This window comes from Dama dama, chromosome X (assembly GCF_033118175.1).
Source record: "Dama dama isolate Ldn47 chromosome X, ASM3311817v1, whole genome shotgun sequence".
Classification (NCBI taxonomy): Eukaryota; Metazoa; Chordata; class Mammalia; order Artiodactyla; family Cervidae; genus Dama; species Dama dama.
The window spans coordinates 134,827,018-134,843,965 of NC_083714.1; the positions used below are offsets into that span (position 1 = coordinate 134,827,018).

A 16,948-nucleotide genomic window follows, 5' to 3' on the forward strand; every position below is an offset into this window, starting at 1 on the left:
ATAGTTGTTGGCTGTAGAACAATACCAATACATGGAATGCTGCTTTCCCTAAAGGAGTCTCAGTTGTGTTTTAGATGTTTTTGAAGAGGGCATAGATTAGTTAAAAGAGAAAGTCAAATATTTAATTCCTTAGGTGGGACTATCTGAAACTATGCCAATATTTTTTTACCTAGTTACCTTGGCATTCACTTTGAAAGTACTCAACAGAGTTTTTTTTTTTTTTTTTCCTTGCTTTTTTGATTTCATTTGTTTTCATTTTGGCTGCGCTGGGTCTTCGTTGCAGCACACTGGCTCTTTGTTGCACCACATGGGCATTTTTTCTAGTTGCAGAATGACTGGGCTTCTCTGGTTATAGTGCACGGCCTTCTCTTGTTGCAGAGTACAGGCTCTAGAGCATGAGGATTTCTCTAGTTGCGGCGTGCAGAGTTAATTGCCCTGTGGGCATGTGGGATCTGGTTCCCTGACCAGGGATCAAACTTGCATCCCCTGCACTGGAAGGCGGATGCTTAACCACTGGACCACCAGGGAAGTCCCCCAACAGAGTTTTTTTTTTTAATGAGCCCTTTTGTAAATAATTTAGTAGACTTTTGAGTAATATTTTAAGCTGGCAAGGTTTCGATTGCTATGATGTATTTTATTAGATACATATTTCTTTGCATAATTTCAGGAAAAGTCAACAGAGGCTTTATATTTATGTGACTCTTCTCCTATGTTATCAATTTTATTTCTAGGCACAGAGTTTATTGGACTAGATTCTAAAAAAAATAGCTTTATTGAGATATAATTTACTTACCATATAATTTATCTAGCATGTATAATTTAATGATTTTTTTAGCATATTCACAGAGTTGTACATCATCACCACAGTCAATTTTAGAACATTTTCATCACCCCCCCACAAGGAAAAACTGTTAGCAGTCACTCACTCACTCCCTATTTCCTCCTACCCACTCCTACCTGCAGCCCTAGACAACTATTCATCTACTTTCTATCTCTATAGATTTTCTATTCTGGGCGTTCTGTACAATTGAAATCATACAGTATGTAGACTTGTAACTGGCTTCTTTTACTTAGCATAATATTTTCAAGGTTCATCCATGCTGTAGCCTGTATTAGTACTTCATTCCTTTTTATTCCTGAATATTTCAGGAATATTGTTTCAGGAATAATATTGTTTGGATCATGTTTTGTTTATCCATTCATCAGTTGATGGACACTTGGGTTGTTTCCTTTTTGGGGCTATCATGAATAATGCTGTTATGAACATTTGTGTACACTTTTTTTTGTGAAGGTCTGGCTTTTTAGTGACTCAGCTGCCCTTTTAAATACTGGTGATATCATAGCTCCATAGGACCCACCCCCCCCCATGGCCTCTTGCTTGGTGCCTCCTTTTTAAGGCAGGCAGTTTCCCCAGGCATACAGAGCTGGAGTGGTGGAGTGGGGCTCCTTGCTCTCATGTTCAGTACTTTACCAATTGGGGTGGAAACACCACAGGAGAGGAAGAATTAATTCCATACCACACAGATTTGTAAAAGCCTTGTAGGCTTTTTCTGTTTGCTGTTTCTTCTGTTTGTCACTTAGAACAGTATGGTCTCATCTGAAAGCAAAACAATAAGTACTACAAGTTAAAAGGTGCCTTAGAGATTTTTTTTAGTCTAATATCCTCATTATGCAGAAAACCAAAACCTAGAAAAGTGATGTCACTGCTCACCCAAGATCACACTGGTAGCAGGGCAAAGATTGGAACTCTGGGCTCTTTACTTCTCGTCCCAGTCCTCATTGTGCCCTGCTTGGGGTGAGAGTTCCTGGCCCAGGTGCTGGGTGAAAGGTGGTGCTATCATTTCGTGTCTCCTCTCTGATAGAATCCCGTCACGGGGCTGCTGTCAGCTAGTCATGAGCAGAAGGACGCCTGGGTACGGGATAACATCTACAGCATCCTGGCCGTGTGGGGCCTGGGCATGGCCTACCGCAAGAACGCTGACCGCGACGAGGACAAGGCCAAGGCCTACGAGCTGGAGCAGGTAAGTCTGACTGGCACCTCTGGCCTGGTGCTCAGCACCTTTTCCTTGGACTGAAAAGCCTACCAGGAGTAACTGTGTGCAAAACAGCCTGGTGCAGATGTCGGCTCCGTTTCTGTTCTAGGATATTTGGGGGAGACACTTTGGTCTCTCAACCTCTCATGTCTCTCCCTTTGAGATTTTTTTTCCCTCCATAAAAAAACAACAGTCACACTGAGTAGACATCCAAATTTCTAACTAACTACATTTCTCTCACACGTGCTGTCAGTTTTATACATAACTCATGTATGAGATGTCATTATAAACTAACATGATTGTTTTTAAAGCAGCATACTCGAACTCCACATTCCAAAATGTATGCTCTGTGGAGTTCTCATGTTGAAAGGATATTTATTCAAATAGTATTGCCACTACTTAAAACAGTTTTGCAAAATGCCTTTCTAGTTTGAGTTATTCCAAAGCAGTCTTATTAATTTGCAGTACCCTTTAATTTTGAACCACACTGGTATTGTCCAGTTTTCATACCCGTGTTATCATATGGCACAATGAAGTCCTTTATTTTCCAAAATCAGAAACCAACATACCTACCAAAGCAAAGACTTGCCATCACTAAGTATGTAAGAAAATAATCTGCCCCTGAGCATGGAGGTATTTTCAGAGTGTTCTGAGTGATATCGTTGAAGTAAGGAGTGAAGGAAACTTACATGGCTCAAAATATCCTGCAGTTCAAACTCCCCTCCAGGTCCTCCCCACCATTCTATGCAAAATAAAGAACTCTCTCACAGGAAGAAAAAAATGGACATTAAGGTTGATTACGCTCAGCTCCCAGCAGGTCCAGCCTCTGGCCGATCTCCAGAATTCCTTGCCCCAGCCGTTTAAGAGATAATTACTCCAAACAATCTTGAAGAAGAACAGGCCCCCTTAAGACAGTAGATTTCCACATATATGCCTATATGTACTTACTCTTTTCTTGGGTTAGGGCAGCAGGTCACTAATCTGACTGCTGCCCCTTCTCACCTCATTAAAGCTGATCCTTAAAGTGCTGGTCTCCTTCTTTTTCCAAACCTCACCTTATCTAACTCCCTTACCCTACAAGGAGCATTGATGTGTACAAGGAGCTTGAGAGCCTTTGGGATTTGTCTTTGATCGGCACACTGCTTATTGACCCACACAGCCAGTGGGTCATCAGTTCCAGGGAGAATCCTTGTGGCCCTCTCCCTCTCCCTCTCCCCCTCCCCCACACCACCTCTCTTCTGTAAGCAATTTCTGATCTGGGTTACAGTTGAGTAGATTTGCCGCTCTATCACACAGTAGAGAGGCACAAACAGAACACATTGTTTGATTTGTTGAGTGTGGTTAATAACTACAGGAGACGTCTCCCTTGATTATGGAAAATAACACTGGATCTTCCAATGATCCTCGACATGGACACTATTCCCTTTGGGGCTTAGGCAGTACAGCTGCTCATTGTGTGAGACTGTCCCATGCATTGCAGGACATGTAGCATCCTTAGCTCTTACTTACTAAATGCCTACAGCTCCCATCCCCATCAAGGTGACAATAAAAATGCCTCCACCCCCATATTTCTAAATGCTCCCCCACCCCCAGGGGATGCTAATGTCACCCCCAGTTGGGAACCGCTGGGCCTCTTCATAATGGAAAATAACCTTATTTGAGGGGAAGTCAATTGGCAAATGTTTGTGCTACACATTGTAGGAAATGTTAATTTTGACAGTGTTAATTATACCTTTTAATTATAGGGTAATATTTTCTGCATCAAAAGAGTTTCTGACATAAATTGAGATTATACTATAGAATCCTAGGATTTTAGAGAAGGAAGAATCTGAAGGGTGATCCATTTCAAACTTTTCTCCCATAATTATCTTTGGTGGCCCTTCACTACGTTTTAGCCTGCAAACCACGTTCATTGTGTAAGAGAGGAGATGCTAATGGCCCCGGGAGGGAACTTCTTTCAGCCTGCCTACTTTGACCTAAAAACACCCCCATTCTCTAGCCACTTGTGAAGTCTTTTTCTAGTGGATTTAATAGGACGTATGAAGACCATCTTTCGGTGGGTCTGAATTGTGGAGGAAGAGAGAAGCAATATAATGTATTGACTAGGAGCTCAAACTCCAGAGGGCCTGGGCTCTGTCCTGCTCCACCCCTTGCCAGCTGAGAGACTTGAGCAGTGTTGACTCATCAGCCTCAAGTTCCTCATTGTAAAGTGGGGAAATAATAACACTCATCTCATAAGGGTGTTGCAAGACTCAGTGGGACTCTAAGTAAAGTGTTTTGTACAATACCGGAACAGAATGTCTGATTATCATGTTGTTGTTATTATTTATAATAATAATTGTTATACTATATTTCTCCTTCTCTGTATGACTTACTTCCCTCAGCATGACACTCTCTAGGTCCATAATTGGTTCTAATATGTATTACTAAGAAACCTTGGCAACTACTTGCATTTTGTAAGAACTTTACTCAATAGTCTAGTAATGGTGTCACAAATGGCTGTTTTAGCAAAGCATCGTTACTTTAGGGCAGGCAGGGTGGACTTAATTCATCTTTAGTATAACAAAAATAAATTACTAAGAATTGAGACATAAAGCTCCAAGGTACTAGGCTTATAAAAATTGTCTTGAATAAAATAGCAGGAGTCACTGGATTTCAGCACCAGAAGATACCATCTGGTCCAACATCTTTATTTGAGACAAGTCACTTCATCAAGATTTTCTTTCTTTGTGATGGAATGGAGAAGTAGAAATAATCTGAATAAGTGCTTGTATATGCCTTCTTGGGGAAGGTTCCAGGCAGCACTGGCTTACCTGTCATATGGGGAGGAGGTTGTTTTCATGGACCAAGGAAGCTGGCCTTGTTACTGATCCCATTTTATTTCCACAGAATGTGGTGAAACTGATGCGAGGTCTTCTCCAGTGCATGATGAGACAGGTAGGCAGAAAACAACAGATGTATTTTTGGGTCATCTGAGTGGGCGCTTTATCATTTTTCTGGTGACAACCATCAGTCTTAGAGTGTTTTGAACTTCCCAAAATGAGGAGAAATTGAAAAAATTTAGCTTACTTTTTCCTTTTAAAATTATCTTCAGTAATTTTAATATACCATAGAACCAGACTCAGAGAATACTTTCTCAAAGTCTTTTCAGGGCTTCCCTCATAGCTCAGTTGGTAAAGAATCCACCTGCAATGCAGGAGACTCCAGTTTGATTCTTGAGTTGGGGAGATCCGCTGGAGAAGGAATAGGCTACCCACTCCAGTATTCTTGGACTTCCCTTGTGGCTCAGCTGGTAAAGAATCCGCCTGCAATGCAGGAGACCTGGGTTCGATCCCTGGGTTGGAAAGATCCCCTGGACAAGGGAAAGGCTACCCACTCCAGTATTCTGGCCTGGAGAATTTCGTGGACTATAGTCAATGAGGTTGCAAAGAGTTGGACATGACTGAGCAACTTTCACTCACTTCTGTAAAAGAAGAACATGCCCTTTTTCTAAACAAGGAAGAAAACATTGTTTTGAAAAGTCATTCCTAGAAAGCCGTGTGCTATTGTTTATTCTGTTGAGTTTATAAAAGGGTTTCTTTGAGTTGAGGACTTCCCTTGAGGCTCAGCTGGTAAAGAATCTGCCTGCAATGTGGGAGACCTGGATTTGACCCCTGGGTTGGGAAGATCCCCTGGACAAGGGGAAGGCTACCCACTCCAATATTCTGGCCTGGAGAATTCCATGGACTGTATAGTCCATGGGGTCGCAAAGAGTTGGACACGACTGAACTGCTTTCACTTTGAGTTGAAATGCTTGAGTTTTTAAAACTTGACTAATATTTACTGGTATTTTCAGTGAGGGTAGAACAATTTCTTGAGCATGTACTGTGTACAGAACATCATACTAGGATCTGCACAGATTCCAAGATGAATATGGTACAGTCCCCACCCGTGATTGGCACGTTCCCATTAGTTTTCAAAAGCATCATTGTTCTTTTCTTTTCAACATAAGGAAATAGGATTGGAAATTTAAAGAAGAAATTTACAGAGGAAGAAAAGGGCCTCGTCCTCCCCTCTTCCTTCATTCCTTCCCTCCCTCTCATTGAGTTCCTACTATGTGTCACAGCTCATGCTGGGAATAGCAGACAAGGAAACCCTTTGGCTTGACCTCTCAAGCTTGCAGAGCTTGTTAAAATCCCAGTAGACTAAGACATTTCTGGTGATGGGCAGGAAGAGCCACACAGACACACACACACAGCCCCTCTGTGTGAGGCTCACTAGTGAACATCCGTCCCCTACCTTCCATCCCTCTGTCTCCCAGAGGTAACAGATAAAAGGTCTAAATCCAAGATAATGACCCTGCCAGCCATGAACCCCTCAGCTCCATGCAGCTGGCTTGCTGTCTTCCTCAGGTGGATAAAGTGGAGAGGTTCAAGCACACTCAGAGTACCGAGGACAGCCTGCACGCCAAGTACAACACTGCCACCTACAGCACTGTGGTGGGCGACGACCAGTGGGGCCACCTCCAGGTGGACGCCACCTCACTCTTCCTCCTGTTCCTGGCCCAGATGACAGCCTCCGGTAAGCCAGGCCTGATGGAGCCCATTGAACTGGGAGTGACCGTCCAAAAGGGGGCGGGGGGGGGGGGCAGGCATTGACCAGTATTCAAAATAAGCTGCTTTTTTGCATTATATTATATCCCCTGATTCTGTGGCTCTGTTGACAGTCAGCCTCCTGAGCCCTCGCAGGACCTTGAGTTAGGCCACTTAGCTGCTGCTTCACAAAGCTGTTCCCTCCAGTCCTGTAAATTCATGCTCCGGGGTCAAAGGCTTTGCATTTACTTCAGACTGCAAATGTGAAACTCCAAAAATAGGAGAAATCAGGAATTAATAGTGTTATGGCTTTGTGAATAAACCTGGGACTTAAAAAGGACTTTTTGGTTATGAAAGTTAAGGTGAGCTCACTGTAGATGGTTTGGAAAATATAATGAAATACAAAGGAAAAAACTCTCACTGATAATTTTCATTTGAATGTGTCTCCTCCAGGTTTTTTTTTCCACTGTATTTTAAAAAACATATTTAAGGTCATATGGTATACATATAGTGTTTTTATTACATAGCATTATAACTTAAGCATTTCCCCCATAATATTAAAGGTGTTCATAAACAATTTTAGTGACTTTACCAATGGATATTCCATAATTAAACTATTCCTTTATTCTTTTATTTGTTTACCTATTATAACTGTATTACGATACAAACTTTGACCCCCATATCTATTTGCTTCCTTCTCTTAGTTTGATATCATTCAAAGGCTACTTATACTCATTGCCATATTGTTTGCAGAATAGTTTACCAGTTTGGAGAAGGAAATGGCAACCCACTCCAGTATTCTTGCCTGGAAAATCCATGAACGGAGGAGCCTAGTAGGCTGTAGCCCATGGGGTTGCAAAGAATCAGACACGACTGAATGACTTCACTTTCATTTTCTTTTTTACTTTACCAGTTAACCACCCGCCCCCCCAAGTGATGTAAGAGTACGTATCTTACCCACACCAGTTTCAGGAATTCATACTTTAAAAATACATGTATTTGTCATAACCAGCTGTACATTCAGGCTTGCTCTCCTGGGCAGGTGCTGGGAGCTGGCCTTTCCATGAGTTGAAGAGCCATTGCCTGTAGCTGGGGGCTCTCCTTTCCCAACCTGGTCATTGAGGGGAAATACCCACCCTGTGGTTTACTCAAGGATAAGACAGTGGTTGTGCTGGGCTAAAATGCTGGCTCTGTGGGATCTTCTCTGCACAAATCCCACACGTATATGAAGGCCCCACATCTTCTCTTTCAATCATTTCTACTCCTAGGCACACATGCAGAAGCAGAGCCCTTCTTATCTTCCATCTTTCCTTGGCTCCCTCCTTCATTCCCTCCTTTCTGTCCTCACTCTTTCCGTCCCTCCTTCCTTTCATCCTTCCCTCATTCCTTATTTTCCTCCCTACTTTCTATCTTGCCTCTCTCCTTCCTTTCTATCCTCCTTCCTTCATCCTGTCCTTCCCTCCTTTTCCTTCCATCCCTCCTCTCCTTTGTTCCTTCCCTCCCTCTCTCGTTCCCTCTTTCCCTCCCTCCTTCCTTCCCTCTTTTCTTCCATCCCTCCCTCCTTCCATCCATCCTTTGTTCACTCCCTCCTCCACTTCTCTTCCTTCTTCCTTCCCTCCTTCCCCCCTCTATCCTTCCTCCTTACTTCTCACCTTCTTTCCTTCCTTCCTTCCATCTCTTCCCCTTTCCTTCTCCTCCCCTTTCCCCTTCCTACCTTTCATCCTTCCTTTCCCCCTCCTTCCTTCCTGCTCTCCCTCCTTCCTTCCCTCTTAGCTTCTCTCTCTCATTCCCTCCCTCCCTCCTTTCTTCCCTTCCTCCATAAATCATCCCCTCCTCCTTTCCTTCCTTTTCTCGCCCCCCCCCTTTTCCTTCCATCCTTCCTCCCATCCCTCCCACGTTCCTTCCATTCATCCCTCCTCCTTTCCTTCTCTTGTTTCTTCCTTCCCTCCCTTCTTCCCCCTTCCATCCTTTCATCCCTCCCTCCTCCTCTCCTTCCTCCACTGATTCCTTCCTTCCTTCTTCGCTACCTCCCTGCTTCCCTCCTTCCTTCCCATCCTCCCTCCTTCCACCCTTCCTGTCTTCCCTCCTTCCTGCCCTCCTTCCATCCCCTCATTCCCCTTCTACCCCTCCCTCCTCTCATTCCTCCTTCCTTTGCCGCCTCCTCCCCTCCTTCCTTCCGTCCCTCTCTCCTTCCCTCCTCTGCCCCTCGTTCTCTACCTCCTTCCTTCCCTCCCTCATTGCCTCTGCCCTTCCCTTGTTCTTTTCTTCCCTCCCTCCTTTCCTCCTTCCATCTCTCCCTCCTTCCTCCCTTCCTTCATTCCCTTGTTCCCTCCATCCTTCCTTCATTTTCTCCCTCTTTGTCTCCTTCCTTCTTTCCCTTTCTCCTTCTCACCTTCCATCCTTCCATCCTGTCCTCCCTCTCACTTCCTTCCCTCCCTCCTTCCCTCTCTTTACTTCCCTCCCTGCCTTCTTCCTTCCTTCCCTTCCTTTCCTTCTTCCTTCCATCCCTCCCTTCTTCCTACCCTTCTACCATCCTTCCTTCCCTCTCTCCTTCTCTCTCTCCTTCCTTTCTACCCTTCTTCCTTCAGTCCTTCCCTACTTCTCTCCCTCCTTCCCTCATTTCTCCCTTCCGTCCCTCCCTCCTTCCTTCACTGACTCCTTCCATCTGTCCTTCCCTCCTTCCTCCTTCTCTTTCCTCCTCCCTCCCTCCCTCCTTCCTTTCCTCCTTTCTCCCCTGACTTCTTCCTCTGTCCTTTCCCTCCTTTCCTTTCTTCCCTCCTTCCTGCCCTCCTTCCTTCCCATCCTCCTCCTGTCCATCCTTCCTTTCTTTCCTACTACCTTCCTTCCCTCTCTCATTTCTTCCCTCCTTCCTTCCTTCCTTCTTTCCCGCCCTCCCTGCCTCCTTCCCTCTTTACCCCTCCTTCCCACCCTCCTTCCTTCCTTCTCTCCCTCCCCTCCTTCCCCTTCCATCCCTACCTCATTTTGCCTTTCCTTCCTTCGTTCCCTTCTCACCTCCTTCATTCCCTCCTCCTTTCCATCCCTCTCTCCTCACCTCCTGCATCCCTCCTTCCTTCCCTCCTTCTTTCCCTGTTGCCTCCCTCTTTTCCTCCCTCCCCCTCCTCCCTTCATTCCATCCCTCTTTCTTCCCCTCCTTCCTCTCTTCTTCCCTCTCTCTCCTTCATTTCTCCCTCTTTCCTTCTCTCCTTCCTTATTTCCCTTTCCCTGTCCCACCTTCCATCCTTCCCTCCTTCCTTCCTGCCCTCCCTCTCTCTAACCCTTACTCCTTCCATCCCTCCTTCCCTCTCTCCCTCCTTCCATCCCTCCTTTCTTCCTTCCTTCCCTCCCTCCTCCCTCCCTTTCTTCTTCCTTTCTATCCCTCTTCCTTCCTTCCATCTTACCCTCCTCCTCTCCATCCTTCCCTCCTTCCATCCTTTCCACCTTCCTCCTCCTTCCTGTCCTCCCCTCCTTCTCTCCTTTCCTCCCTCTCTTTCTCCCCTCCTTTCTTCCTGCCCTCTTTCCATTCTTCCCTCTGTCCTTTCTTCCCTACTTCCTTCCTTCGTTCTTTCTGTCCTTCCCTCTCAACTTCTTTCCCTCCTTTCATCACTCCTTCCTTTCCTCCTTCCTTCCTTCCCTCCCTCTCTTTCCTTCCCTTCCTCCCTTGTATCTTTTCCCCCTTCTGTCCGCCTTCCTTCCTTGCTTTTCTCCTTCTATCTTTCCTTCTTTCCCTCCTTTCTTACCACCTTCCTTCCTTGCTTTTCTCCTTCTATCTTTCCTTCTTTCCCTCCTTTCTTACCACCTTCCTTCCTTCCTTCCCTCCCTCCTTCTTTCCTTCCCTCCCTCCTTCCTTTTTCCTTTTCTCATTCCCTCCCTTATTCACTACCTCCCTCCTCCTTTCCCATCCTGTTTCCCTCCTTCCTTTCTTCCTTCCCTCCTCCATCTTTCCCTCCTTATCCTTCTCTCCCTCTTTCCTCCCCTCTTTCCTTCCTGAATTAGACATTAACTGTTATGACTGACTTCATACTTAATTTTTGATGCCCTAGTAAGAAATATGCAAAAGAGGGTATATGATTTATTTTCAAGTATAAGATTTGTCATTTGTAATTGGCAACTCTCTTTACAACATAACTCCGTAAACTTATTGTTTGTTTTTCTTTTGTAGGCTTACGTATTATTTTCACTCTTGACGAGGTGGCCTTCATACAGAATCTTGTGTTTTACATAGAAGCTGCGTATAAAGTTGCTGTAAGTTCAAATCCAGTGTTTATTTTCCAGTGTTACAGCGTCAGGAAGGATAGAAATCATACAGCTGTTTGAGGGCCAGGCTGTTTGGGGCTGGCCCAAAGGTTAGCAAGATTAGAGATATAAGATTATGTCACCTCTGCACACAAAGTGCACATCTGTGTCCAGGAGCCCAGTTGGGGAGCTTTTGTTGTTGAAATGTGCCATATGCTCTGTTTGAATTCATTAGGTTTATTTTAAATAAGATCCTCAAATACCCTGTGGCATGTGCACTGGGAGCCTGAATCAGGGTGAAGGGCAACACCACGAGTATCAGTGCCCCAGGCAGCGCACAGGGAGAGAGGCTGGGCCCAGACAGGTGCCCTGGGCTAGGTGTGTGTGGGTGGAAATACCTACACACGCAGTTCCTCCGGGCTGCTGTCTGCTACGGAGAGCTGAGCCTCACACACTTGTAGAGAACAGCTAAACTGCAAAGCTGGCCAGAAGAGCAATAATGAAAGGCTAGAGTTTGCTTTTTGTTTTTAATAAAGAGCCACCAATGTCAAAGCAAGGATCATCAAACTTTTTCTGGAAAGGGTCAGAGTAAATCTTCTCAGCTCTTCCAGTCTCCATGGTCTCTCTTGCTGCTGTTTAACTCTGCCATTGTACTGATACCACACAAACAGCTGCAGACATCCTGTGACCTCGTGAGTGCAGCTGTGTCCCAAATAGACCTTATTTCTGGATCACAGGTGTAGCAGACCAGATTCAGTACCAGGGCAAGCACTTGTTGACCCCAGGTCTGAAGCAATAATCTTCCACCAGGAGCAGTCTTTGGCTCTGCCAGGGAAACCAAGCAATGTCTGGAGGCATTTTCGATGTTGACAACATGAGAGCGGGTACTATTGGCATCTAGTGGGTGGAGGCCAGGGATGCTGCTGAACACCCTACAGTGCACAGGACAGCCCTCCTACAACAGAGAAGGAGCAGGCTGCAAATGTCAGCACCGCCGAGGTTGACAAAGCCTGGTCTGAAGAAACTGGGGAAGGCTTTGTAGAAAGGGTGGAACTTGAGTTGGATGTTGGTAGATGAGTAGGGCTCAGATAAGCAGGAGGAGGGAAAGGGGTGCGAGAGTATCAGGAATGGCTGTGAGTGTGGGGGAAGGGAAGGGGTGGTTGGGGAAAGAGGGGGTGGAGTAAAGGTGTATTCTTAGGGTGACAGCTGAGTGCTCCAGAATAGTAGGAAGTAAAGTCAGCTTGTGGACAGGCAGGAAGTGTGGGGCTGGATCATAGAGGTAAGGCCATCAGAGAGAGGGATTTGAACACGATCCACTAGGGAATAAATAGGCTGTCAGGTTAGAGTCTCATGCTGGAGAGCAAGCTGATCAAAGCAGTTTTTAAGGATGAATCAGGCACTCGGCTCCAGGGTTGGAATGAAGACGGGTTGGCGTGGAAAGGCCCTGCTGTGCAGAGGACTGAAGGAAGGGGTCCTGGAGTCAGCCACGAGGCCTGCACGGCAGGGAAGAGTCTAAAGTCACTCTAGTGTGTCTGAGTCTAAAATGTCTCATTCTGAAAATGTTTATCTTTCTCTAATAATAATAAGTGCCAGAATGTTGGCATTGGTCCTGTTTGTCGTGGGTTGTAATCCTTCAATAGTGTATACAGCATTATTTCAAAACGGTATCCAGTGCCTGGGTTTCTTCAGTGAAAATATGAGCTATAAAAGTTAAGTATGTATGTATCAAGTCCTCTAGGTGGATGGGCTATCCTAAGCCAATTCATATTAATTCATTTCAAAATACCAGGCAAGTTTAGTGTTCTGAGCCTCAGTTTTGACTTTGCACCCATTACTGCTGAGCATTTTTTTCTCAAAAGGTAATCTATTATTTTAAATGGTTTGGTTGATTTCACCCAGTTATAACCCATTTCTTCTTTATTCCATCTTACAATTTAATACAAGTTTAGACGTATTAGCTGAATGAATTTCAGCCTTTTAAGATAAAATATTTTGTTCTCTACACGTCATGAGTTTCTTACAAATGAATAACTTTTAGATATAAGAAAACTGAGTGTATTCGCATGCATTTTTGTTCTACTTGAGTATTTATTTCCAGAACTCTAACCAGAGGTCAAATGAACTGAAATCAAGAAAGAATACAGCTTGAGTGTGTAAAGGCATGAATTTGGTACCCTTTGAGAAGAGATAGTCACATTTCATGATGCCTGCAGGGACGTAAAGGAATCATTTTTCCATAGTACTTGTCACCTATTAATACCTCTTTTCCCCTTTTTCTCCAACAGGATTATGGAATGTGGGAACGTGGAGATAAGACTAATCAGGGTATTCCAGAATTGAATGCAAGCTCCGTAGGGATGGCCAAGGTGACAGTCTGGTCCTGTTAGTCCTTCCTTCTGTGCCTCTTTAATGGCTTTGGTTTGGTTCTTATCCTCAGGGGTTTGGATTTCATCTGGTTAGCTTATTTTTCAAAAGTCAACATCAAGTATGAAATTCAAGTGGTACATGTACCCCAACCAACTGAAATTATAGGTAAATAATGGAGGTTTCCTACACCTAAATCTGCCTGTGCCTGAAAATCAGTGCATTCCCTCCTTATTATCCAGCATCATCACCCATGCCTCTAAGCTCTTTCTGTTATCTAAAAAACTGGATATATGATGTCCAGTCTTGTTTCCTGGGTCATAAAGAGGGCTGAAGAATATGAACATTTTGTAGGGCAGGGCTCACAAGTTTAAAAGTCTACAGGGTCAGGTCAGGCACATAATATAAACAAGTGAAGCCAGCCAGATAGAAAAATAATGGGGCGGGAGTGGCATGTGTTGAGGACACTGCAGACTTTGTAAAGGGGTTCTAATTTAAGATGATTGTAAAAACTTCCTCAGGCCAAACCAAACATGACCATGGGGCAATTTCAGCCAGCTGGCCACCAGTTGACATCTGTTGCCTTAGATATTTAGCATGGCTCCTCCATCCCCTCTTCCTCAAGGCTGAAGCAGAATTTTACAGAGTACAGACTCCAGAACTATAATTTTTAAAGCGACAATAAATATTCTCTGTTAAGGTCAACCGATGGAAAACATACTTAATACTAAAAAAGTTTACTTTCTTAAGTGCCAAACATGCTAATGTTAGAAGTTAACCACTGAAATAGGTGAAAGAAAAACCAATCGTGAATTTAGCCCCCACCCCTTACACGCATGATGCTATGTTGTTAATATTTGGTTTTTGGTAGAATACAAATTCCATTTTGGGAAATGGTATTCTGTTTTCTCTATCTTGTTCCTGCAATGAGGCAAAACACAGGAAAGCTCTGAAAATAAGGATAGAACATGAGTATAGGATACTTAAGCTGGATTTTAAAGACGAATTTCATCACCTTTGGGAAAACATATATGTTCGATTGCTTAATGAAAAAGAAGTATGAGATATGGGAGTGTATGTGTACTACCCATACTCAGTAATTCATACTTGTGCTTGTAGGCAGCCCTTGAAGCAATTGATGAACTGGACCTTTTTGGAGCCCATGGAGGTCGCAAGTCTGTGATCCATGTCCTGCCGGATGAGGTGGAACACTGCCAGGTGATGGCTCAAGGTTCTCACATTCAGAGAGTAAAGACGGAGACTCATGGCATAGAGGACTGGGGCTCCAGTTCAGGTTCCCCAGCTTCCTAGCTTGGTGGCTCTTGACTTCTTTGTGCTTCAGTTCCTTCATCCATAACGTGGGCATACTAGGACTTACCCCCACTGCTGCACAAGGTGGTCATGAGAATCAGAGTTAATCAACTTAATTGGTCAGAGTACTTTGTGAGCCAGAAAGGATTGTGCAAACATAAGATAGAGCAGTGGTGTTTGTATGGAGTCAGCAGTCAAGACACCTGTGTTCTGTTGGAGGTGAAGTCAGTTTTACGTTTTTGTTTTTTTTTTTTGAGCATGTAGATGGTTTTCTCTTAGGTTTATTTCATGAGGTCCCCAAATTTGATGATTGACAAGTAGTAGTTCACTTGGACAGGTAGTGGAGTCTTGTTAGAGGGTAGTGGCAAAATGAATGGTGGAGGAGAGATGATATGGGAGAAAAGGCAAATCAGTAAAACCTCCATGAAACACAGGTTAGAGAAAGGGGTGATTTGGGGCAGATTAGGTGGCTCCATTTATCAGACAGTAGGTCACCAGTTGCTAGCAAATCAGCAAACTCTTATTTACTGGGGGCTCACTGTATACAGGCACTGTGCTAAGGCTGTGTGAGTGAGAGACATAAAAACTTGTATGCAGAGAGCTTCCAGTGGTAGTGTTTGTTTCAGGCAGAGAGAGCCTAGGGAGAGTGACTAGTTAAAGAACTGGGCTTGGGGGTCAGTTGGCTAGAGAAAAATTAAGCTTTGTTCTGAAGCTGAAGGGTTCCCCCCATATTTAGCCTCCTTCTAGCTCATTCCATCCCCCCCCCCCAATTAAATAGTCCTTAGTGGGGAATCTGCTGTTTCTTGGGGTGTGGTTTAATAAAGTTAAGCTGGTATGCTTCTTAATAGATGTGTAGTCCCCAGTGGAGATGGCATGAGCTCTCTAGCTAGCTGGGCCTGGGTTAGAATCCTAACTCTGTTGCAGACTAGCTGCATGCCCGTCAGCCTGAGTCTCTGCGTCTCCAAGTCCTCATGTGTGATTTGGACATAGTTCTCGAATTCCTTCTTCACATGGAAGAGTTAATAAGCTTGTGCTTGCAGGAATCTAGTCCCATGTCTGTACATGTTAGATTGCAGGGTTAGCTCCCTTTCCTTCCCAAACTGTTCCTTATAATTTCACCTTCCTTTAGTTTACAGTGCCTAATCCAACCACCTTATAATTGAGGCCATATTATAGTGCCACTAAGTAAGCCATTCTTTCTAGGACTAAACTAATTCTGTTTGGACTAAAGTGTTTTGCCTGTTGGTGTGGTCTTCTGGATTTGACTCCTTTAAGTGGTTTCTGAGTCACCCAGTCCAGCTGGTCACCTCTGCAGAAGCCAGGCATTTCTCTGTGCTAGTCTTGTATGTGTGTTCTTCTTTGTCTTTGCAGTCAGGACACGCTAACCTGATGAGGTAGTCCTTAGTTCCTCCCCTGCATGCCCTAATGGCCCAGCAGTATCAACAGAAGGTACAGAAGGAAGGGAGACAGTTCTCAGCACGGGCTCTAGGCATAGCACTAGGACCCTCTTTTCTCCTGTGAGGAACAGGACACATGGGCTTGGTAGGTGCAGTCACCCAGCAGGGGTCATGTTGGTAGGCAAAAACTCATTCATATGTTCCCTTGGGGTCAAGTCATAGTTGCTAGATGCTGTATGTAACTGTTAGTGCTTCCAGGCTTAACACCTGTTTGTTTTTCGTTCAGTCTATTCTATTCTCCATGCTGCCAAGAGCCTCGACGTCAAAAGAGATTGATGCTGGGCTTCTTTCCATTATTTCTTTCCCGGCCTTTGCAGTGGAAGATGTGAACCTGGTTAATGTGACCAAAAATGAAATTATTTCCAAGCTGCAGGTAAGCATTGCTCACACTGGTACCCTTCTGCCCTGTGTTAAGTGCCCCTTTCAGAGAATGACGTGGAGCAGCTCACTCAGGCCTGGGCTGTCCCTGCGGTCGATCTCTCGGTATCAGAGTGGGACTGACAGATGGAGGTACCCAAGGCTGAAAACGGAGGGGAGAAAATTAAGTCTCTGAGCCATCAATGCCCTGGTTCTTTTCTTGCGCAGCAGAGTTTCAGTTCCAGGTGGCACTTTTAAACCTCAATTTGTATCACTCCTATGCTTCTAAGACAGAGCTTCTGAACCCTTTAGAGATCGTAGACAGACTCCTTAAGAATCTCATGAAGCTACAGTCCCTGCCAGAAAAAAATGCATGTGTCCCAATATCCTCAGACTTGACACACAATTCTGGGGACTTGAAGATCCCAAAGTTAAACTGAGATTAAAAATCCCAGGGACATCCCTGGTGGTCCAGGGTTAAGACCTTGCCTTCCAATGCAGGGGGTGCAGTGTTCCTCTCTGGTTAGGAAACTAAAATCCCACATGCCTCACAGTCAATAAAGCAAAACAGAAAACAGAAGCAATATTGTAACAAATTCAGTAAAGACTTTAAAAATGGCCC

General features: G+C 44.6%; 1 protein-coding gene across 6 annotated transcripts in view; it reads left to right on the forward strand.

Moving 5' to 3' along the window:
• Window positions 1-16,948, forward strand: part of PHKA2 (phosphorylase kinase regulatory subunit alpha 2) — a 93,176-nt gene that overhangs the window by 26,097 nt on the left and 50,131 nt on the right. For all 6 annotated transcript variants that reach the window (XM_061135973.1, XM_061135978.1, XM_061135975.1 and 3 more), the window contains exons 3-9: window positions 1,863-2,021; window positions 4,923-4,970; window positions 6,425-6,593; window positions 10,764-10,846; window positions 13,123-13,203; window positions 14,321-14,419; window positions 16,196-16,342. In XM_061135973.1, coding sequence (XP_060991956.1) covers window positions 1,863-2,021; window positions 4,923-4,970; window positions 6,425-6,593; window positions 10,764-10,846; window positions 13,123-13,203; window positions 14,321-14,419; window positions 16,196-16,342 — 786 coding nt within the window. The remainder of the gene's footprint in view (window positions 1-1,862; window positions 2,022-4,922; window positions 4,971-6,424; window positions 6,594-10,763; window positions 10,847-13,122; window positions 13,204-14,320; window positions 14,420-16,195; window positions 16,343-16,948) is intronic.